General features: G+C 38.2%; 1 protein-coding gene across 4 annotated transcripts in view; it reads left to right on the plus strand.

Annotated features, from left to right (window-relative positions):
* The window catches only part of GRAMD1C (GRAM domain containing 1C), a 105,431-nt gene extending 88,305 nt beyond the window's left edge, over positions 1–17,126 (plus strand). For all 4 annotated transcript variants that reach the window (XM_064374625.1, XM_012463993.2, XM_064374624.1 and 1 more), the window contains 7 exons: positions 1,177–1,319; positions 2,097–2,200; positions 3,886–4,062; positions 5,154–5,211; positions 10,325–10,435; positions 10,673–10,778; positions 15,351–17,126. In XM_064374625.1, the coding sequence (XP_064230695.1) occupies positions 1,177–1,319; positions 2,097–2,200; positions 3,886–4,062; positions 5,154–5,211; positions 10,325–10,435; positions 10,673–10,778; positions 15,351–15,431 (780 nt within the window). In that variant the 3' untranslated portion in view covers positions 15,432–17,126. The remainder of the gene's footprint in view (positions 1–1,176; positions 1,320–2,096; positions 2,201–3,885; positions 4,063–5,153; positions 5,212–10,324; positions 10,436–10,672; positions 10,779–15,350) is intronic.
* The last annotated feature ends 108 nt before the right edge of the window (positions 17,127–17,234 follow it).

Below are 17,234 nucleotides of genomic sequence, written 5' to 3' on the forward strand. Positions count from 1 at the left end.
ACTTTGGAAACCTACCCCCTCCTCTGCCCTACCTTAGAGGATAGGTAGAAAAGTTATGGTTAAAATAAGAAAGGTTTGGCCAATGAGCACTTAAAATCCTGGTTAGGAAACGCAGTGTTTTGTTTGGTTACTGTCCTCCTTGACTTTTTTGGTGAAGGTGGTTTTGTTGAGCTTTGATTAATTTTGAGGTGGGGTCCTTACTTCATTCAGTTGATTTTTGAATTGTTCAGCTAACAGGAACACAGAAAACTCTATAGACTTATAATACACATAAGCGATTATATGGTTTGTCCTCATGCCTAAAAGAAAAAATTAATTTGACAATGAAATAAACAACAGAGAGGCAGCAAATACAGATTCTGTAAGTCCCTGTCTGCCTCTCTTTAAGAGACACGGTCTCACTCTGTTGCTCAGGCTGGAGTGCAGCGGTGCAACCACAGTTCACTACAGCCTCAAACTCCTGGGCTAAAGTGATCTTCCCACTTCATTCTCTCAAATAGCTGGGACTGAAGGCATGTGCCATCAAGCCCAGCTAATTTTCTTTTGTTTTGAGACAGAGTCTTGCTGTGTCTCCCAGGTTGGAGCACAGTGGGGCCATCTCGGCTCACTGAAATCTCGGTCTCCTGGGTTCAAGTGATTCTCCTGCCTTAGCCTCCCCCTTAGCTGGGATTACAGGCATGCGCCACCACACCCAACTAATTTTTGTATTATTAGTAGAGATGGAGTTTTGCCATGTTGGCCAGGCTGTTCTTTAACTTCTGGCTACAAGTGATCCACCCAAATCGGCTTCCCAAAGTGCTAGGATTACAGGTGTGAGCCACTGTGTCTGGCCTGATTTTTTATTAATTAATTAATTAATTTATTTATTTATTTTTTGGTAGAAGCTGGGTGTTTTTATATTGGCCAGGCTGGTCTTGAATTCCTGACCTCAAGCGATTCTCCCACTTCGGCCACCCAAAGCGCTGGGATTACAGACAGGAGCCGCCATACCCGGCCCTCTTTTTCTCAATTTATAGACAACAGAGTCAGCATGTAGGCTTTTCTAGCTTTGTATATAGATTTCTCATGTCTTTTGTAATTTTTGAGAAGGAATCCTAGTATACATGTTCTAAATTGGCAAGAAGATTCATATATTAACCATACACATACAAACAGTTTTTAATCTTCTTTTGGCAGACACTGTATAAAGAAAGTCGGGAAGCACAATTTTATTTGGTAGATTCAGAAGTACTGACACATGATGTCCCCTACCACGATTACTTCTATACCGTGAACAGATACTGTATCATCCGATCTTCAAAACAGAAATGCAGGCTCAGGTGAGCTGCTATAAATGAGTATGTTAGGATAGCCCAGATTATGTCCTGGTCATTTATTCATCCTGAATTCTTAGTAGTAGCTTTATACAACAATTTTATTTCTTGCTCAAATTACATTTCCAACAGTGGTGAGCAGAGAAGTGGGGCTTCTCAGCTAAGGCCCCCGCTTGATGAAGGCTTTGATATCCAGAGCTACATGATCCGGAATATGTGTCATTCAGTTGCCACAGGAAGAGAAAGCTGCAGAATTGTGTTCACAATCCATTGACCAGAAGCAGTCTTGTGACCTTGTTTAACGGCAAAGGGGTTGGGAGTTTCGGGGGAGTGCACAGTGAGCAGTAATTGGCTCTGCTGCAGCAGGAAATGAGAAATGTTGGTGCATTACAGAGAGTGATGGGGCATCATGTATGTGACCAAGTGGGGTTAATGTAGTTGCTTTCACCTAGTGTATGACCACTAGAGATTTTTTATACGAGGAATTTAGAAAATTTAGTATTTATTTTGAGCCCTTATTGCTATTTAGATAAGGAAAATTCAGGGCTTGAGAAAGGAAATAAGTAAAATGGCAAGTACTTAGGAGGAAAATATGATGAAATTATTAGCAGCACACGTTAATTTTTTATATAAAAGTTATCAATGAACACATTTTGTTTTATAATATTAATGACTTTGAATCCTTTTGACTTTCCACTGAATACAATCTTACATTTAATTATAACACGAATATAACTAAAGTCTGCTCTTTAAATAAATATTCTTTCCTTCTTATTCTGTTAGAGTTTCCACAGACTTGAAATACAGAAAACAGCCATGGGGCCTTGTCAAATCTTTAATTGAGAAGAATTCCTGGAGTTCTTTGGAAGACTATTTCAAACAGCTTGGTTTGAAAATTTTTTTATTTATCTATTTTTGTGAAGATGGCATTTATTAACAAAATAGGTTGACTTTTAATTTGGATTCATAACAGGAAACTGGTCAGTGATGCTGGGATGACTCCTGCTAAAGTGGTTCCCACTGTTCCACTTGCTCTGCCACTTAAGGAATTTCAAAACTCTTAATTTTCATTGGTCAAACAAACACTTATGTAATGCTTATTTATTTATTTATTTGTTTGAGACAGAGCCTCCCTTTGTCATCCAGGCTGGAGTGCAGTGGTGCGATCTCTGCTCACTGCAACCTCCCCCTCCCAGGTTCAAGCGATTCTCCTGCCTCAACCTCCCGAGTAGCTGGAACTACAGGCGTGCACCACCACACCCAGCTAATTTTTAATTTTTAGTGGAGACAGGGTTTCACCATATTGGCCAGGCTGGTCTCGAACTCTTGACCTCAGGTGATCTGCCCTCCTCGGCCTCCCAAAGTGCTGGGATTACAGGCATGAGCCACCACGCCAGGCCATATATAGTGCTTATTATATGTCAAACATATATAATAAAGTTCTATGTGCTTTACAAATAGTAACTCATTTCATACTCAGAACAACTCTGGCATGTAGGTACTATTATTATTTTTCATTTTACTAAAAGAGGAAAATGAAACACAGAGAGGTTGACTTTTATCAAGATCCCACAGAGCTGTCACATCCCTTTGCCTCTGTAAGGAACTAAGGAGGCCGACTGTATAACCTGATCATAGATATACACCTGTGCTGTCTAAGCTCTAGGGAGTTCTTGGGGCCACCTCCCTTATCAGATGTAGCTTTTCTGGGCTTATGCAGGCCAACTTGGCAATAGTGATACATACATGTATGGATTTGGTGGAGGTGGGTACTAGAGGCTGACTGGGGAAAACGATATAGTGGTTCTGTTTGGATATTTCTTAACGTATACATCGATAAATATATACACACGCACACATACATGAGCATAATTTAAGTTTAGTTGAAGAAAAGCTGGTGGTCAGTCAACTCAAGGTAATTTAAGGCTTATCATCTAGTTTGGTGATAATTTTCCTTGACTTTCTTCCTTGTCTATTTCATTATTAAATTATTCATCAAGAGCAGAGAAAATGACTCAAATATTAGATTGGCCACTGAATAAGTTTCTAATATAAAAAATCTGGCAGAGGAAAAAGTTGAAACAAATGACAAAAATGAGGTTTTTAGGTTGTTTGCAGATTTTCTTTGCTAGTGTTTCCTTTCTTGCAAACCCTCACTGAAAATTAGAACTAGCATATGCTACTCCTTCCTGTGAGGTTGACAAGTACCATAACCGGTTTTGGAAATCTTTCTAATGATCTAGTGTAAGTGGGCAGCCTGTTGTTTCCATAACTGAAGTCATTACATTAATATGCACTAATAACATAGCACATGGCAAATTTGCTCTGATGATCCTATCATTTATTAATACACATTCTTCCTGGAATAATGAAACCTCTTTATGGGGTCATTGTGCTCTCTAAAGCTTTTCATTAAGTGTTAAATTTGAATCTAGGCCGTAAGAACCTAAGGAATTTGTTAAAGAAAATTATCAAGGCTTAAACAAATGAACAAAAATAGCCACCAAAAAACCTTGTATTTTATAGTTGAGGAGCTTTCCCCAGTATTTAAATATTCTTTTTTTTTTCTTAGAATCAGATTTGTTAATTGAAGAATCTATATTAAATCAGGCCATTGAAGACCCTGGGAAACTTACTGGCCTACGAAGGAGAAGGCGAGCATTCAACCGAACAGCAGAAACGGTTCCTAAACTTTCTTCTCAGCATTCCTCTGGAGATGTGGGCTTAGGTGCCAAAGACGATATTACAGGTAATTGTTATATGAAGCAGAATGTGCCTCTTGTTTGTAAGATATGTCAGGAGGTCTCCTTTTCTTTCCTCTTATATCGATAATGTTTCTCAAACTCTGTGTTCCTTCAAGATAACTAATATCTCAGTATAAAGGAGCAGTTGCAAAATGGCAAGCATATAACTGATATATTTTATTTGGCCCATGTAGCATTTTAAAAATTGGACATTAAATGTTTTTTAAAATTTTTTTTTTTTTTAAGATAGGGTCTTGCTGTTGCCCATGTTGTTAAGTAGCACAATCATGGCTCACTGTAACCTCGAGCTCCTGGGCTCAAGCCCCAGCTTGCCACAGCTCCCACCACAATCACCACTCTGCCAACTTCAGAACCACTTTGCTCATTTATTTGCTGCCTAGCATTTATAAACATTCTATTTCTATGTTTCAGTGTACTGCTCTCTTAATCCTTATATACTGTCAGGGCCAGCCCAGGAAAACTGCAAGATAAGATTTGACTTTTATTATCTCCATTCTCAATTTTGAACACATCTTCCATTTAATAACTGTTACTCCTTTCCTTTCAGAGGTATAGACCTCTCATAACTTCTCATCCTTTTACATTATCAGATCTTCTGTTGAGGCTTGTATCTTAGTGAGAATATGTTTATCTACTATTTAAGATTAATGGCTCTTTAATTTTGAAATTTAAAAGTTTGGGTAACAATAGGATACAATGTTTTGTTTTTAAGGAGGGAAGCATTTTAAGTAAGCCCAGTTAAATATTATTTGCAGAGATATTTGCTTATTGATATTAGTTACTTAGCTATCAAGCATGTTACATTGAATTGCTTATTTAATTGCAGAGTAAAGTGATTTGCAATATAGGACAAATTTTAAGGACTGCCATAAGTTTTCTCTTTGTAGATTTGTTTCATATTACTCAGGATGTCAGAAATTTAAAAAAGGGGTGCAGGAAATTTACCCCAAATCACCTTATCTTTACAAATAACTTTTAAAATTTCTTTTTCAGTTCTTTTCAAATGAGTATTAAATTTTTGTCCATTGTAATCACAATTCTCATTCTAATGCAGCCTTTTTCTTATGAACTACAGGAAAGAAAGAGGAAATGGAAAACTATAACATCACTATTATTGTGGTGATGAGTATTTTGTAAGTATTTGTTGTGAATGCTTATTTTGCTTGTGTCTGCATTTATCTTTAGTTTCCAAAAAATTTGAATGTATTTGTACATTATTGTATAGAAATTGCCATTATTTGACTAATGCTGGCCTACAAAAGTAGCAATTTTATAGGTTTCAGAATTACAGCTTTATGTATGATTTTTCAGAAGAACAGTTAAATTTGAGAAAATACGAAGTACTCATTCAACAAATGTTTTTAATTGTTAATCTCATTAATTTCTACAGTAATAGGTTTTTTTTTTTTTTTGGAGATGTAGTTTTGCTCTTGTTACCCAGGCTGGAGTGCAATGGCGCGATCTCGGCTCACCGCAACCTCCACCTCTTGGGTTCAGGCAATTCTCCTGCCTCAGCCTCCTGAGTAGCTGGGATTACAGGCACGCACCACCATGCCCAGCTAATTTTTTGTATTTTAAGTAGAGATGGGGTTTCACTATGTTGACCAGGATAGTCTCGATCTCTTGACCTTGTGATCCACCTGCCTCGGCCTCCCAAAGTGCTGGGATTACAGGCATGAGCCACCGCGCCCGGCCCCAGTCATAGGTTTTTATGGACAGTTTCATAAATTTAAAGGAAATATTTATATATACATGCTGGGGAACAATTAACACTATTTTACTCTATGTGATTAGACATATGGTTCTTACATAACTCTGCTGTACCTGAGAATTGCTTAGGGTGCTTGCTAAAATGCAGATTTCTTGACCCTTGTCTGAGAGATTGATTCAGTAGTTCTTGAGTAGGCATCAGGAATCAGTATTTTAAAACATATACCCAAGGTTATTCTGATGCAAGTGATATAAGCATTACATGGTGAAAAATACTGGGACAATGTCTGAATCCACTCAGCCAGTCATATTTAGAATATTAATATTTACATGGCTCTATATGTATCTTGAGGCACTGTGTTAGATTTAATTGAATTGGTTGTGACTTAGTGATATATTCTAGGTGATAATTTTTTGGATTGGAGCTTCAATATTAGCTTTTTTTTTTTTCCCTAATTATAGATTTTAGAACATAGAAGATGTTTGTTGTTCCTTTGGGTTTTATGGAAGATTTTATATGCTCTGCTTAAATCAGTTTTCTATGACAGTTCTTAATAGCAAATATTATCAGTGTTCTTTTGCATTACTTCATAGAAAATGTTTACTCAAAAGTTGGAATATTAATCTCTATACTATTTCAATGCCATAATAATTTCAAAGATTGGATTTTCTTGCTACTATCTTTTTCTTAAAAAAAAATCTTGATGGGTAAAAGTGAATAAGGGCAAATTAATATTTTAATAGAAAAAGTAGAGAGGGGGAGAGAGATCCAAGATGGCCGATTAGCAGCAGCTCAGGATTGCAGCTCCCAGTGAAGGCGCAGAGAGTGAGTGGATGCCACGCTCCCAGACGAATTTTTGTCACCCACGGACCGGGAGGTTCCCAGCAGAGGAGCCCCACGGATCGCCTGCGCGACTCTTTTGGCCAGCGCGGCTGTTTTGCTGGCGCTTCAGCACGGCAGTTCTCAGTGTGGAGTATACGGGACTGGGCACCCTTTTAGTGGGTGTTTGGAGCTCCGGGAGGGCGGAGTCACCCATTCAGCTAATTGAAAAGGGGACTGAGACGGGGAGCCAGACTGGGAGATTCCCGGGCAAAAAAGCGCCACGAATCTCAACGCCGCTGTTTCAGCCGGCGCAGTGGGTCGCCACAAGGGAAATTCCACAGATTCCAGCGTCCTTTCAACAGGTGACTGGAACACCTGGGAGAGAATCGACTGTTAAATTAAAAAAAAAAGGCACTGAGACAGAGAGCCAGGTGATCAGGTTCAGCTGGTCCCACCCCCACAAAAAAAATAGCAATTGGAAACGCTGAGGATTGAGAGTTTCACAGCAAGCACAGCTGAACCCGGGAAGGTCCAGCTCTGTCGGGGAGGGGTGTCCACTGAGGGAAAACTAAGAAACAGAAAAAACTTCATCACCAGCAAGCTGGAGGTTCACTCAGAGACCCAATCTGAAAGTCAGCAATTACAAAGACGACAGGTGGATAAATCCACAAAGATGTGAAGAAACCAGTGCAAAAAGGCTGAAAACACCCAAAATCAGAATGCCTCTCCTCCTACAGGGGATCGCAGCTCCTCATCAGCAAGGGAACAAGGCCTGATGGAGAGTAAGTGTGATGAACTGACAGAATCTGGCTTCAGAAGGTGGATAATAAGAAACTTCTGTGAGCTAAAAGAACTGGTTCTAACCCAATGCAAAGAACCTAACAACCTTGAAAAAAGGTTTGACGAAATGCTAACGAGAATAGACAATTTAGAGAAGAATATAAGTGAATTAATGGAGCTGAAAAACACTATGAGAACTTCGTGAAGTATGCACAAGTTTTAATGGTCTAATTGATCAAGCAGAAGAAAGGATATCAGAGGTTGAAGACCAACTCAATGAAATAAAATGAGAAGACAAGATCAGAGAAAAAAGGGTAAAAAGAAATGAGCAAAGTCTCCAAGAAATATGGGACTATGTGAAAAGACCTAATCTACGTTTGATAGGTGTACCTGAATGTGACGAAGAGAATGAATCCAAGCTGGAAAATATTCTTCAGGACATTATCCAGGAAAACTTTCCCAACCTACCAAGACAGGACAATACTCAACTCCAGGAAATACAGAGAACACCACAAAGATATTCCTCAAGAAGAGCAACCCCAAGGCACATAATCGTTAGATTCACCAGGGTTGAAATGAAGGAGAAAATACTAAGGGCAGCCAGAGAGAAAGGTCAGGTTACCCACAAAGGGAAGCCTATCAGACTCACAGCAGATCTCTCAGCAGAAACCCTACAAGCCAGAAGAGAGTGGGGGCCAATATTTAACATCCTTAAAGAAAAGAACTTTCAACCCAGAATTTCATATCCAGCCAAACTAAGCTTCATAAGTGAAGGAAAAATAAAATTTTTTGTGAACAAGCAAGTACTCAGAGATTTCATTACCACTAGGCCTGCTTTACAAGAGCTTCTGAAAGAAGCACTACACATAGAAAGGAACAACCAGTACCAGCCATTCCAAAAACATACCAAAAGGTAAAGAGCATCACTATAATGAAGAACCTACATCAATTAATGGGCAAAACAGCCAGCTAGCATTAAATGGCAGTATTCAACTCACATATATCAATATTAATCCTAAATTTAAATGGACTAAATGCCCCAATCAAAAGACACAGACAGGCAAATTGGATAAAAAGCCAAAACCCATCGGTATGCTGCATCCAGACCCATCTCACATGCAAGGATACACACAGTCTTAAAACAAAGGGATAGAGGAAGATTTACCAACCAAATGGAGAGAGAGAAAAAAAAAAGGAGTTGCAATTCTCGTCTCTGATAAAATAGACTTTAAAGCAACAAAGACCAAAAGAGACACAGAAGGACATTACATACTGGTAAAAGGATCAATGCAACAAGAAGAGCTAACGATCCTAAATATATATGCACCCAATACAGGAGCACCCAGATACATAAGGCAAGTTCTTAATGACTTACAAAGAGACTTAGACTCCCACACAATAATACTGGGAGACTTTAACAGCACATCATCAATATTAGACAGATCAATGAGATATAAAATTAACAAGGATATCCAGGACTTGAATTCAGACCTGGAACAAGTAAACTTAATAAACATTTACAGAACTCTTCACCCCAAATCCATAAAACATACATTCTTCTCAGTATCACATGACACCTATTCTAAAATTGACCACATAATTGGAAGTAAATCACTCCTCAGCAATTGCATAGCATTTTATAGGTTTAAATGAAATATTGGTTGGCTGCGTGTTTGTTATTTTCCTCCCTTATTCCTTCCTGTCTCCATTGTTAAGCACCATTACTGGCATAAAAGAGGTTTTTAATACCCATTTTTAGACTGCATTCTAGCCTGGGCAATAGAGCAAGATTCCCGTTCTCTCTCCCTCTTTCTTTTCCTCTTTCTTTCTCTTTCATTCTTTTTTTCTTTCTTTCTCTCTTTCTTTCTTCCTCTTTCTTTTTCTTTCTTTCTCTAAAAAAAAAAAAAGAAAAGAAAAAGTAGAGAGATATGATGCCACCTATATATTTGCATGTATATTTATAAGGTATGTAACCATTCACTCGAAAGGCTGCTGTGAAGGCTGGGTGCCGTGGCTCACACTTATAATCCCAGCATTTTGAGAGGCTGAGGCGGGTGGATTATGAGGTCAGGAGTTCAAGACCAGCTTGGCCAAGATGGTGAAATCCCGTCTCTACTAAAAATACAAAAATTAGTTGGGTGTGGTGGTGGGTGTCTGTAATCCCAGCTATTCAGGAGGCTGAGGCAGAGAATTGCTTGAACCTGGGAGGCAGAGGTTGCAGTGAGCCAAGATTGTGCCACTGCACTACAGCCTGGGTGACAGAGTGAGACTCTGTCTCAAAAAAAAAAAAAAAGAAAAAAAAAAAGGCTGCTATGAAGACCGTTACATTAAGTTCGTTTGGCATGTAACATTTTATATCTGACACCATTAATGTATATTTGGGACTGGATACTTCCTTTGTCCAAGATGAACTAGAATAATTTTTGCTGAATGGCAATTTTATTTTTTTGCTGGCTTCCACTGGGAATTAGAGGTACATCATGCTGTACCTGAGATCAGCTACATATTGATCTTCATTTCCTTTTTTGAAAGGCAGAATTATGGGTGTATAATTGTCTAAGCCAAAGGCACCCAAAATAGATCCTAAAAGCTGATCTGGTAGATTTCTAAGCTGGTGGTCTCACATCAACACTGACTAGGATTCCTAGCAGAGCGGGGAGATGTCAAAGACAGCCCAAACCTGTGACTTAGGATTATTCGAGGACTTGTATTGTCACTCGAATTTCCTTCCATCTTTTCCCTCAATCTCCACTTAATACTTAACAGTAATTATTTCATATAATAAAATAGGGATAATTGATTTAAATAATAATGACAAACGGAAAACTGTCTAGACAATATGCATTTTTAAAGCTTTTGCATGTATATTCTGCATTAGCAATGCTTAGGTCTGGAAAAATGTGGATTAACCGGATATAATTTGCTCTGCTTAGTGTGTTGTTATTAGTTTTGTTGAATGTGACACTGTTTCTGAAGCTGTCAAAGATAGAACATGCTGCTCAGTCCTTTTACCGTCTCCATCTCCAAGAAGAGAAATCTTTAAAGTAAGTCTTTTTCCCCCTGAACTGTATTCACCACATTATTTCAATAATTCTTTAGTTGCAGAAAATTTAATTTCAGTTTCAGAGCTTATGGTCTGTTAACTTTCCTGTAGCCATAAACAGCCTGTTTTTTGTTTGTTTAATTTTGTGTTTTGTTTGCAAGTCTATGGGGCGCTGATGATTTCTGAAAATGGAAAAAAGATCAGAAACTCGATTTTGAAGACGATATTTTTCTTTCAGTTTAGCCTCTGAAATGGTGTCAAGAGCAGAAAATACTCAAACGAATAAAGATCAGGCCCATCGTTTAAAGGGAGTGCTCCGAGACTCCATAGTGATGCTTGAACAGGTAGGCAACTCTATGCTTCGTACCTTCGTCCCAGTATGAATCAGTTGCTCTTCCGCTTATGAGAGAATATTTACCCTACTATCATTGAAGAAATCCCCCTGCTAGAGGCAGCTACCCCTACCAGTCCCTATTAAGCAAGGGTATTATGTTTATTATGTAACCACTTTTGTTTATTTATTTAGTTAGAAATAGGAGTATATAATATACACTGTTGTATATCCTCTTTTTTCAATTAGTAATATATTCTGAAGATGTTTCCATATCAGCATGTATACATCTACTTCATTTTTATTGATCCTTCTGAATAAAACTCGATGCCTAATATTAAGCTCTTTTTATAGGAATGGCAGCTATTATATACACTGTCCATTATTTTACTTTTATCTGTTAACCGTGTATCTTGGAGATACTTCCATCTCAATATATAAATCACTCCCCCTTAACAGCTGCATAAGATTCAACTGTATAAAATGTGCCATAATTATCTTACTAGTAGTTTTACCACTATTGCCCATTATTTTTACTAGTATTTACAGGCATTTAATCCCCCAATTTTCTGCTTATAAATCTCCTCTCAGAATCTTTATTCACATAGGCACTCCATTGATGAGGCCTTCTGATGGCTCCAGTCAGGTCCACTGGCCCTCTATGCCTGGCGCACAGCTATCATCCTGGGTTCCTATTGTCTGTGTCTTCTGTTTCCTACATCCTGTGTTATCCTTTCTTAGTTTACTTCCTCCTTTTAATGGAGCACATCCAACAGTAGCTTCCTGAGAAAGAGAATTTGGAGGTAAATATTTTAAGAGTTCACCTAACTGAAAATTTCTCATTCTACCTTTTCTGTTGCTTACAAATGGTTTGGCTAGAACTTTGAAGGCATTGCTTCATTGTTGTCTGAGAATTCTGAGGCTTTTTATCACTCTTGATTCTTTCATCTGGAAACTTAGGCCTATAGTTCTGGAAGTTTTCTTGAGTCATATAGTTGATGATCTCCTTCCCTCATTCATTTTCTCTTTCCTGACCTTCTACAACTCCTGTTATTGAGATGTCAGCCTTCTATTGGATGGGTTGTGTAATATTCTTACCTTTTTTTCCCATCTCTTAGTCTTTTTGTTCTACTTCTGGGATATTTTATCAACTTTATCTTCACATTATTCTATTGAGTTTTTCGGTTTTTGCTAATAAATTTTCAATTTCAAAGATTATTTTTCTGAATGATTTCTTTTCTTTGTAGTGTTGCAATCTCTTTTTTTTTTTTTTTTTTTTTTTTTTTTTTGGGTGGCGGGGGAATCTCGCTCTGTCACCCAGTCTGGAGTATAGTGGCACAATCTCAGCTTGCTGCAACTTCTACCTCCCAGGTTCAAGCGATTCTCCTGTCTCAGCCTCCTGAGTAGCTGGGATTTCAGATGTGTTCTACTGTGCCTGGCTAATTTTTGTATTTTTAGTAGAGATGGGGTTTCACCATGTTGGCCAGGCTGGTCTCCAACTCCCGACCTCAGGTGATCTGCCGACCTCAGCCTCCCAAAATGTTAAGATTACAGGCAGGAGCCACTGCACCCGGCCATCTTTTCTGGTTTCATTTTTTTGAGACTCACTCAGTCTCACTCTGTCGCCCAGCTGGAGTGCGGTGGCATGAACATGGCTCACTGCAGCCTTAACCTTCTGGGCTCAAGCAAACCTCCCACCTCACCGTCCCGTAGCTAGGACTACAGGTGTGAGCCACCATGCCCAGCTAATTTTTGCAGTTTTTGTAGAGACAAGGTTTTGCCGTGTTGCCTAAGCTGGTCTCAAACTCCTGGGCTCAACAGCTGTCTGCCTTGGCCTCCCAAAGTGTTGGGATTGCAGGCATGAGCCACTGTTCCCAGCTACAATTATTGTTTTTTTAATGACTACAATATCTTTATCTCTCTTAAGATATTATTGTTAGTTACATTTTTTTAAATCTTCTTCTAGCATTCTCATTTTCCATCAAGATCCCCTCCCCAACACCCCAATTTTAATTTCTGTCTTTAAGGTTAGGGAATTTCTTTAGTGTTTGATAGCCCTCGGTTATCTTCTTGTGTGGATCCCAAGCTCTTAACATGGATTAGGCTGGTGTACCCCCAACTTCTCTGTAGATCTGGCTGGCCTCTTGGCTGAGAAATCCTGATTATCAGGACCTTCTAGTCAGTTTCTACAGGGAAGACTCCTCTAGTCTCCCACCTGGTGGATTTAAGGCTGACTGTGGCATTTTAGGAGCTGAGCAGAAGAGGGATAGGGGAAGGAAAGGCAGAAAGGATGGTGTCAGGATTCAGTATATACATTTTCATGTATTACCCTTGTTTCTGGTATGTACTGCTATCCTTAACAATGCCGTGGCAGCCAGAGATCCTCTGTTTTATCCTGTACAGAAAATAAAATTCCAGACTTCTGCCTAGGTAGTAGGAAAGGTCAGATGCCAAGAGTTTCATAGGATCCTTCTTTTGGCCCTTCCTCTTTATTCTCACTTCCAGAGATTCCTGGTCATCAACACCTGAGCCTTTTGAGGATTCTTTGGGGTTAATTTGGTTGGTTCTCAGCATTTCCTACCGTTACTTTAGGATTCAGCTTTTCCAGGTCTGCTAAGTCTTCCATCTGCTTTGCAGTTTTCAAAGTTGCATTGCTGTTTTCTCCTTTTCTGATCTCCTTGCCCTTATAGCTTTATGCCTTTAAAAAATACCTTTATTAGTGGGGTTAAAGGAGCAAAGTTGGATGTACATATTTATTCCACTCTTAACTCTTCAGCTCACTCTGGCCTGGTGTTCTTCCTCCATGGTTCCCTCAACTAATATTGCTTGAGCTAAGGTCCCCAGTGACATCTGGCTTATAAAAAGAATGTACCTTTTTTCATTCTTCATCCTACAGTGTCAGCATTGACAGAGCTAAACATTTCTTTCTTGAAATGTATCTAATTATGCTTTCTTTAAAGCCATTGAAAGAATCTTATTGTGATACAATTCACACACAATAAAATTTTTTCTTCACAAGGTTGGGCAACCATCATCACTATCTAATTCCAGAGCATTTTCATAAACTCACAAGAAAACCTGTACACGTTAGCCGTTACTTCCCAGCCTTCACTCCCCTTGACTCCTGGCACTCACTGATCTACTTTCCATTACTATGGGTGTGCCTATTCTGGGCATGTTATCTAAATGGAATAATACAATATGTGCTCTTTAGAGACTGGCTTCTTTCACTTAGAAAAATGTAAAACTACATTTTGCTAGTTAAAAACATCTCCTTTACTGGGCGTGGTGGCTCACACTTGTAATCCATAGCACTTTGGGAGGCCAAGGTGGGTGGATAATCTGAGCTCAGCGGTTCAAGACCAGCCTGGGCAACACGGTGAAACCCTGTCTCTACTAAAATACAAAAAATTAGCTGGGCGTGGTGGCGTGCACATGTAGTCCCAGCTACTTGTGAGGCTGAGGCAGGAGAATTGCTTGAACCTGGGAGGTGGAAGTTGCAGTGAGCTGAGATCGCACCACTGCACTCCAGCCTAGGCAACAGAGCGAGACTGTCTCAAAAATAAATAAATAAATAAATAAATAAATAAATAAATAAATAATTAAATAAATAAAAATAAAAACATCTTCTCTGCCTGACGTCTTCCTGGCCCAAATGCTCCAGGTCCTGTGTTAGATTCTCTTCCTTTCTCTATTATTCTCCGTTTAGGTGATCTTATTCATGCCCCTAACTTTAAATAACCACACATTCCAATGACTCCTGTCTTACTTAGTCCATTTATGCTGCTATAACAAAATCCCAGAGACTGGGTCATTTATAAAGAACAGAAACTTATTGCTCACAGTTCTGGAAGCTGAGGAGTCCAAGATTAAGGTGCTGGCAGGTTTGGTGTCCACATATATGGCACCGTCTACATGTTCACACATGGCAGGAGGGACCGAAGGACAAAAAAGGGGCCTAGTTAGTTCCCTGAAGCTCTTTTTTATAAGAGCACGAATCCACTCATAAGAGTCCTCATGATCTAATCACCTCCCAGAGATTTTCTTAGAGAAATGAGGTGTCCAAGTGTATTGTTAACAACAAAAGTTACAAAATTCAGTGTCAAAGTGTTAAGTTGTAAGGAAAATGCTTTGAGAGTTTAGGGGCAGAATGTTTGGGGAGAACTACAGGAAGAGTGTATATGAGTAAGTTTCAGATAGGTGAAGAACATGAGGATAAGGGTATGCAAAGGCACTGAAGCAAAACTTGAGTTGTTTAGGGGATAGGGAGGAGACCACTGCAACTTCAGAAACCATTCAGGAAAACAAGTCTGTCACTTTGCTTAATTTGATTAATGGACCTCTTGGGAGGTAGATATGCAGTAGTAGGAAGAAGTACAGTCTCCAGCAAATGGGAAGAACTCTGTAGCAATCATACTGATAGATATCCGAAAGAATCAGGTATTTGTTAATTAACATTTTATTTGGGCATCAGAATAAACAAAACTATATCAAGTGTCATTGTAAATTCTGGTCATAAAAATTAGAAATTTTCTAATCTGATTTGAAAAATTAAACAATCTGATTTTGAAAATTTTGTTTGCAGCTGAAGAGCTCACTCATTATGCTTCAGAAATCATTTGATCTACTAAATAAGAATAAGACTGGCATGGCTGTTGAAAGCTAGTGATCTGAAGGACTAAAACCACAGAGATACTTGGAACTGAAAGAAAATACCTGGAAGAAAACCAGAGGATGAAGGATTTTGTTATAGAACATTTGTATGTTTTTTCGTTATTGAGATTTCTAATACGAACATTTCTTTCAGTAACATTTATTTGATAATTAGTCTCTGCTGGCCTTAAGAATCCATCCTTTCACCTCTTATAGATAGTTTTAAGCTGTGAATTTCTCCAGTGAACCGTGAAATATATTGTAGAACTGAATTTTTCTGATACAAAAAGAAAATGGCATACCCTGAACTGAGTGGTATGGTCTCATTTCTACAGTAAGTTTTGAAGTTTGATGCTTTTTTAGCACAGAATCAGTATATTTCCAATAGGCTGCTTTCATAACTGAGGTAAGTCCAAGAGGATAATGAAGACAATGTAAGAAGAAACCTTTGTCACTACTGATTTTAAAGGATCTATTTTCAGGCATATATCATAACATTTCCAGGTTTGTGTATTGTAAATATTATAATGTCTTCATTTATTCAGCATGCAAATTTAATAGTCAAACTTTTTGAATCTGCATATTGATGATTATCTGAAAGGGTCTTCTGCCATGTTGTATCTTTATGAAAGAAATGGTTTTTTTTTTTTTTCTTAAGGTAGCTATTAGAGGTGGGATTATCTTGCCTCCTTATGTAGGATACCAACAGTCAAAAGGAAGAACCATCCTCTGAGTTTTCAAAACCAGAAGGTTATATTAACATCTGGGCATTTAGTGACACATCAAACGCATACTTGAACTAAGACTGGCTTAAGCTTAGCAGTCTTTCATGGTCGAAGTGACCCATCTGGTTGAAGATAATTTGTGTATTTTCAGTAACCATGTATGGCTTCATTCTTTATGTATGTGTGTTACTTATTTTGCTTGGTAAATTATAAGCCAGACACAAACTTTAGCTCTTTAATAAAAAGTTCTGGGGCATGTATTTCCCAATACAAGTGTACTGACTCTGAAGTTGTAACTCAGATACAAGCTTTGCCTTTTTCATAATAAGTTTTTATGCATTATTGAAAATTTTGTCTCAATACAATGGACTCATTGAAATAAGAACTTTGTAAACTGACTTGAAATTAGGTATTTTTTCAAGAGTCAGGGAAAGTTGAAGTGTTTTACTGTTTTGTCTCTTGAGCCCTTTCTCTGGGGAAAAAGCTATACATATAAAAATGTATATATATTCTTACTGTTACATAAATGTACAGTGTATGTATATTATTACTGTTTGAACAACTAGTGCCTTTAATTAAATGTTTCATTTTTCTCCAGACTCACCAAAGCCACATGGCATTGTTAAAGTCATTTTTGAGATTCCTGTAGAGAATGAAAGTATTCACTGACTCCATTAGAGGTTTCTCTGGGTGAATTCCAACTAAGCTTACCTGGGGGTATCAGTGAACCTACCTGGGTTTGTTTTGTTCTGGTAAGGATTTATGTAGTGTCTGCCTGTGAGCAAGAATGAGTGGATCATAAACTTGAAGCTTTCTCTGTCACAAAAATGATCGACAATGTTTTTGTGATGTTTCTTTAAAAGTTGTACTTTATAACATGCCTCAAGGAAGATTACCAAAGTAAGTTGCTTTATAAATTAAGGCTAAATTCATATGGATGCAGAATTCAATTAATAAAATTTGAGCCTGTTATATAAATTGCATATTAATAAAATACAAAATTTCTGAGTTGTTTTTCTACTTAAAAACAAAACCAGAAAGTCTGCCGTAGTGAAACGTGTACATGGGCCTACACTCTTTAAAGAAATTTT

Source organism: Aotus nancymaae, unplaced genomic scaffold (genome assembly GCF_030222135.1).
Source record: "Aotus nancymaae isolate 86718 unplaced genomic scaffold, 86718_ANA_hifiasm-v0.15.2.pri h1tg000011l, whole genome shotgun sequence".
NCBI lineage: Eukaryota > Metazoa > Chordata > Mammalia > Primates > Aotidae > Aotus > Aotus nancymaae.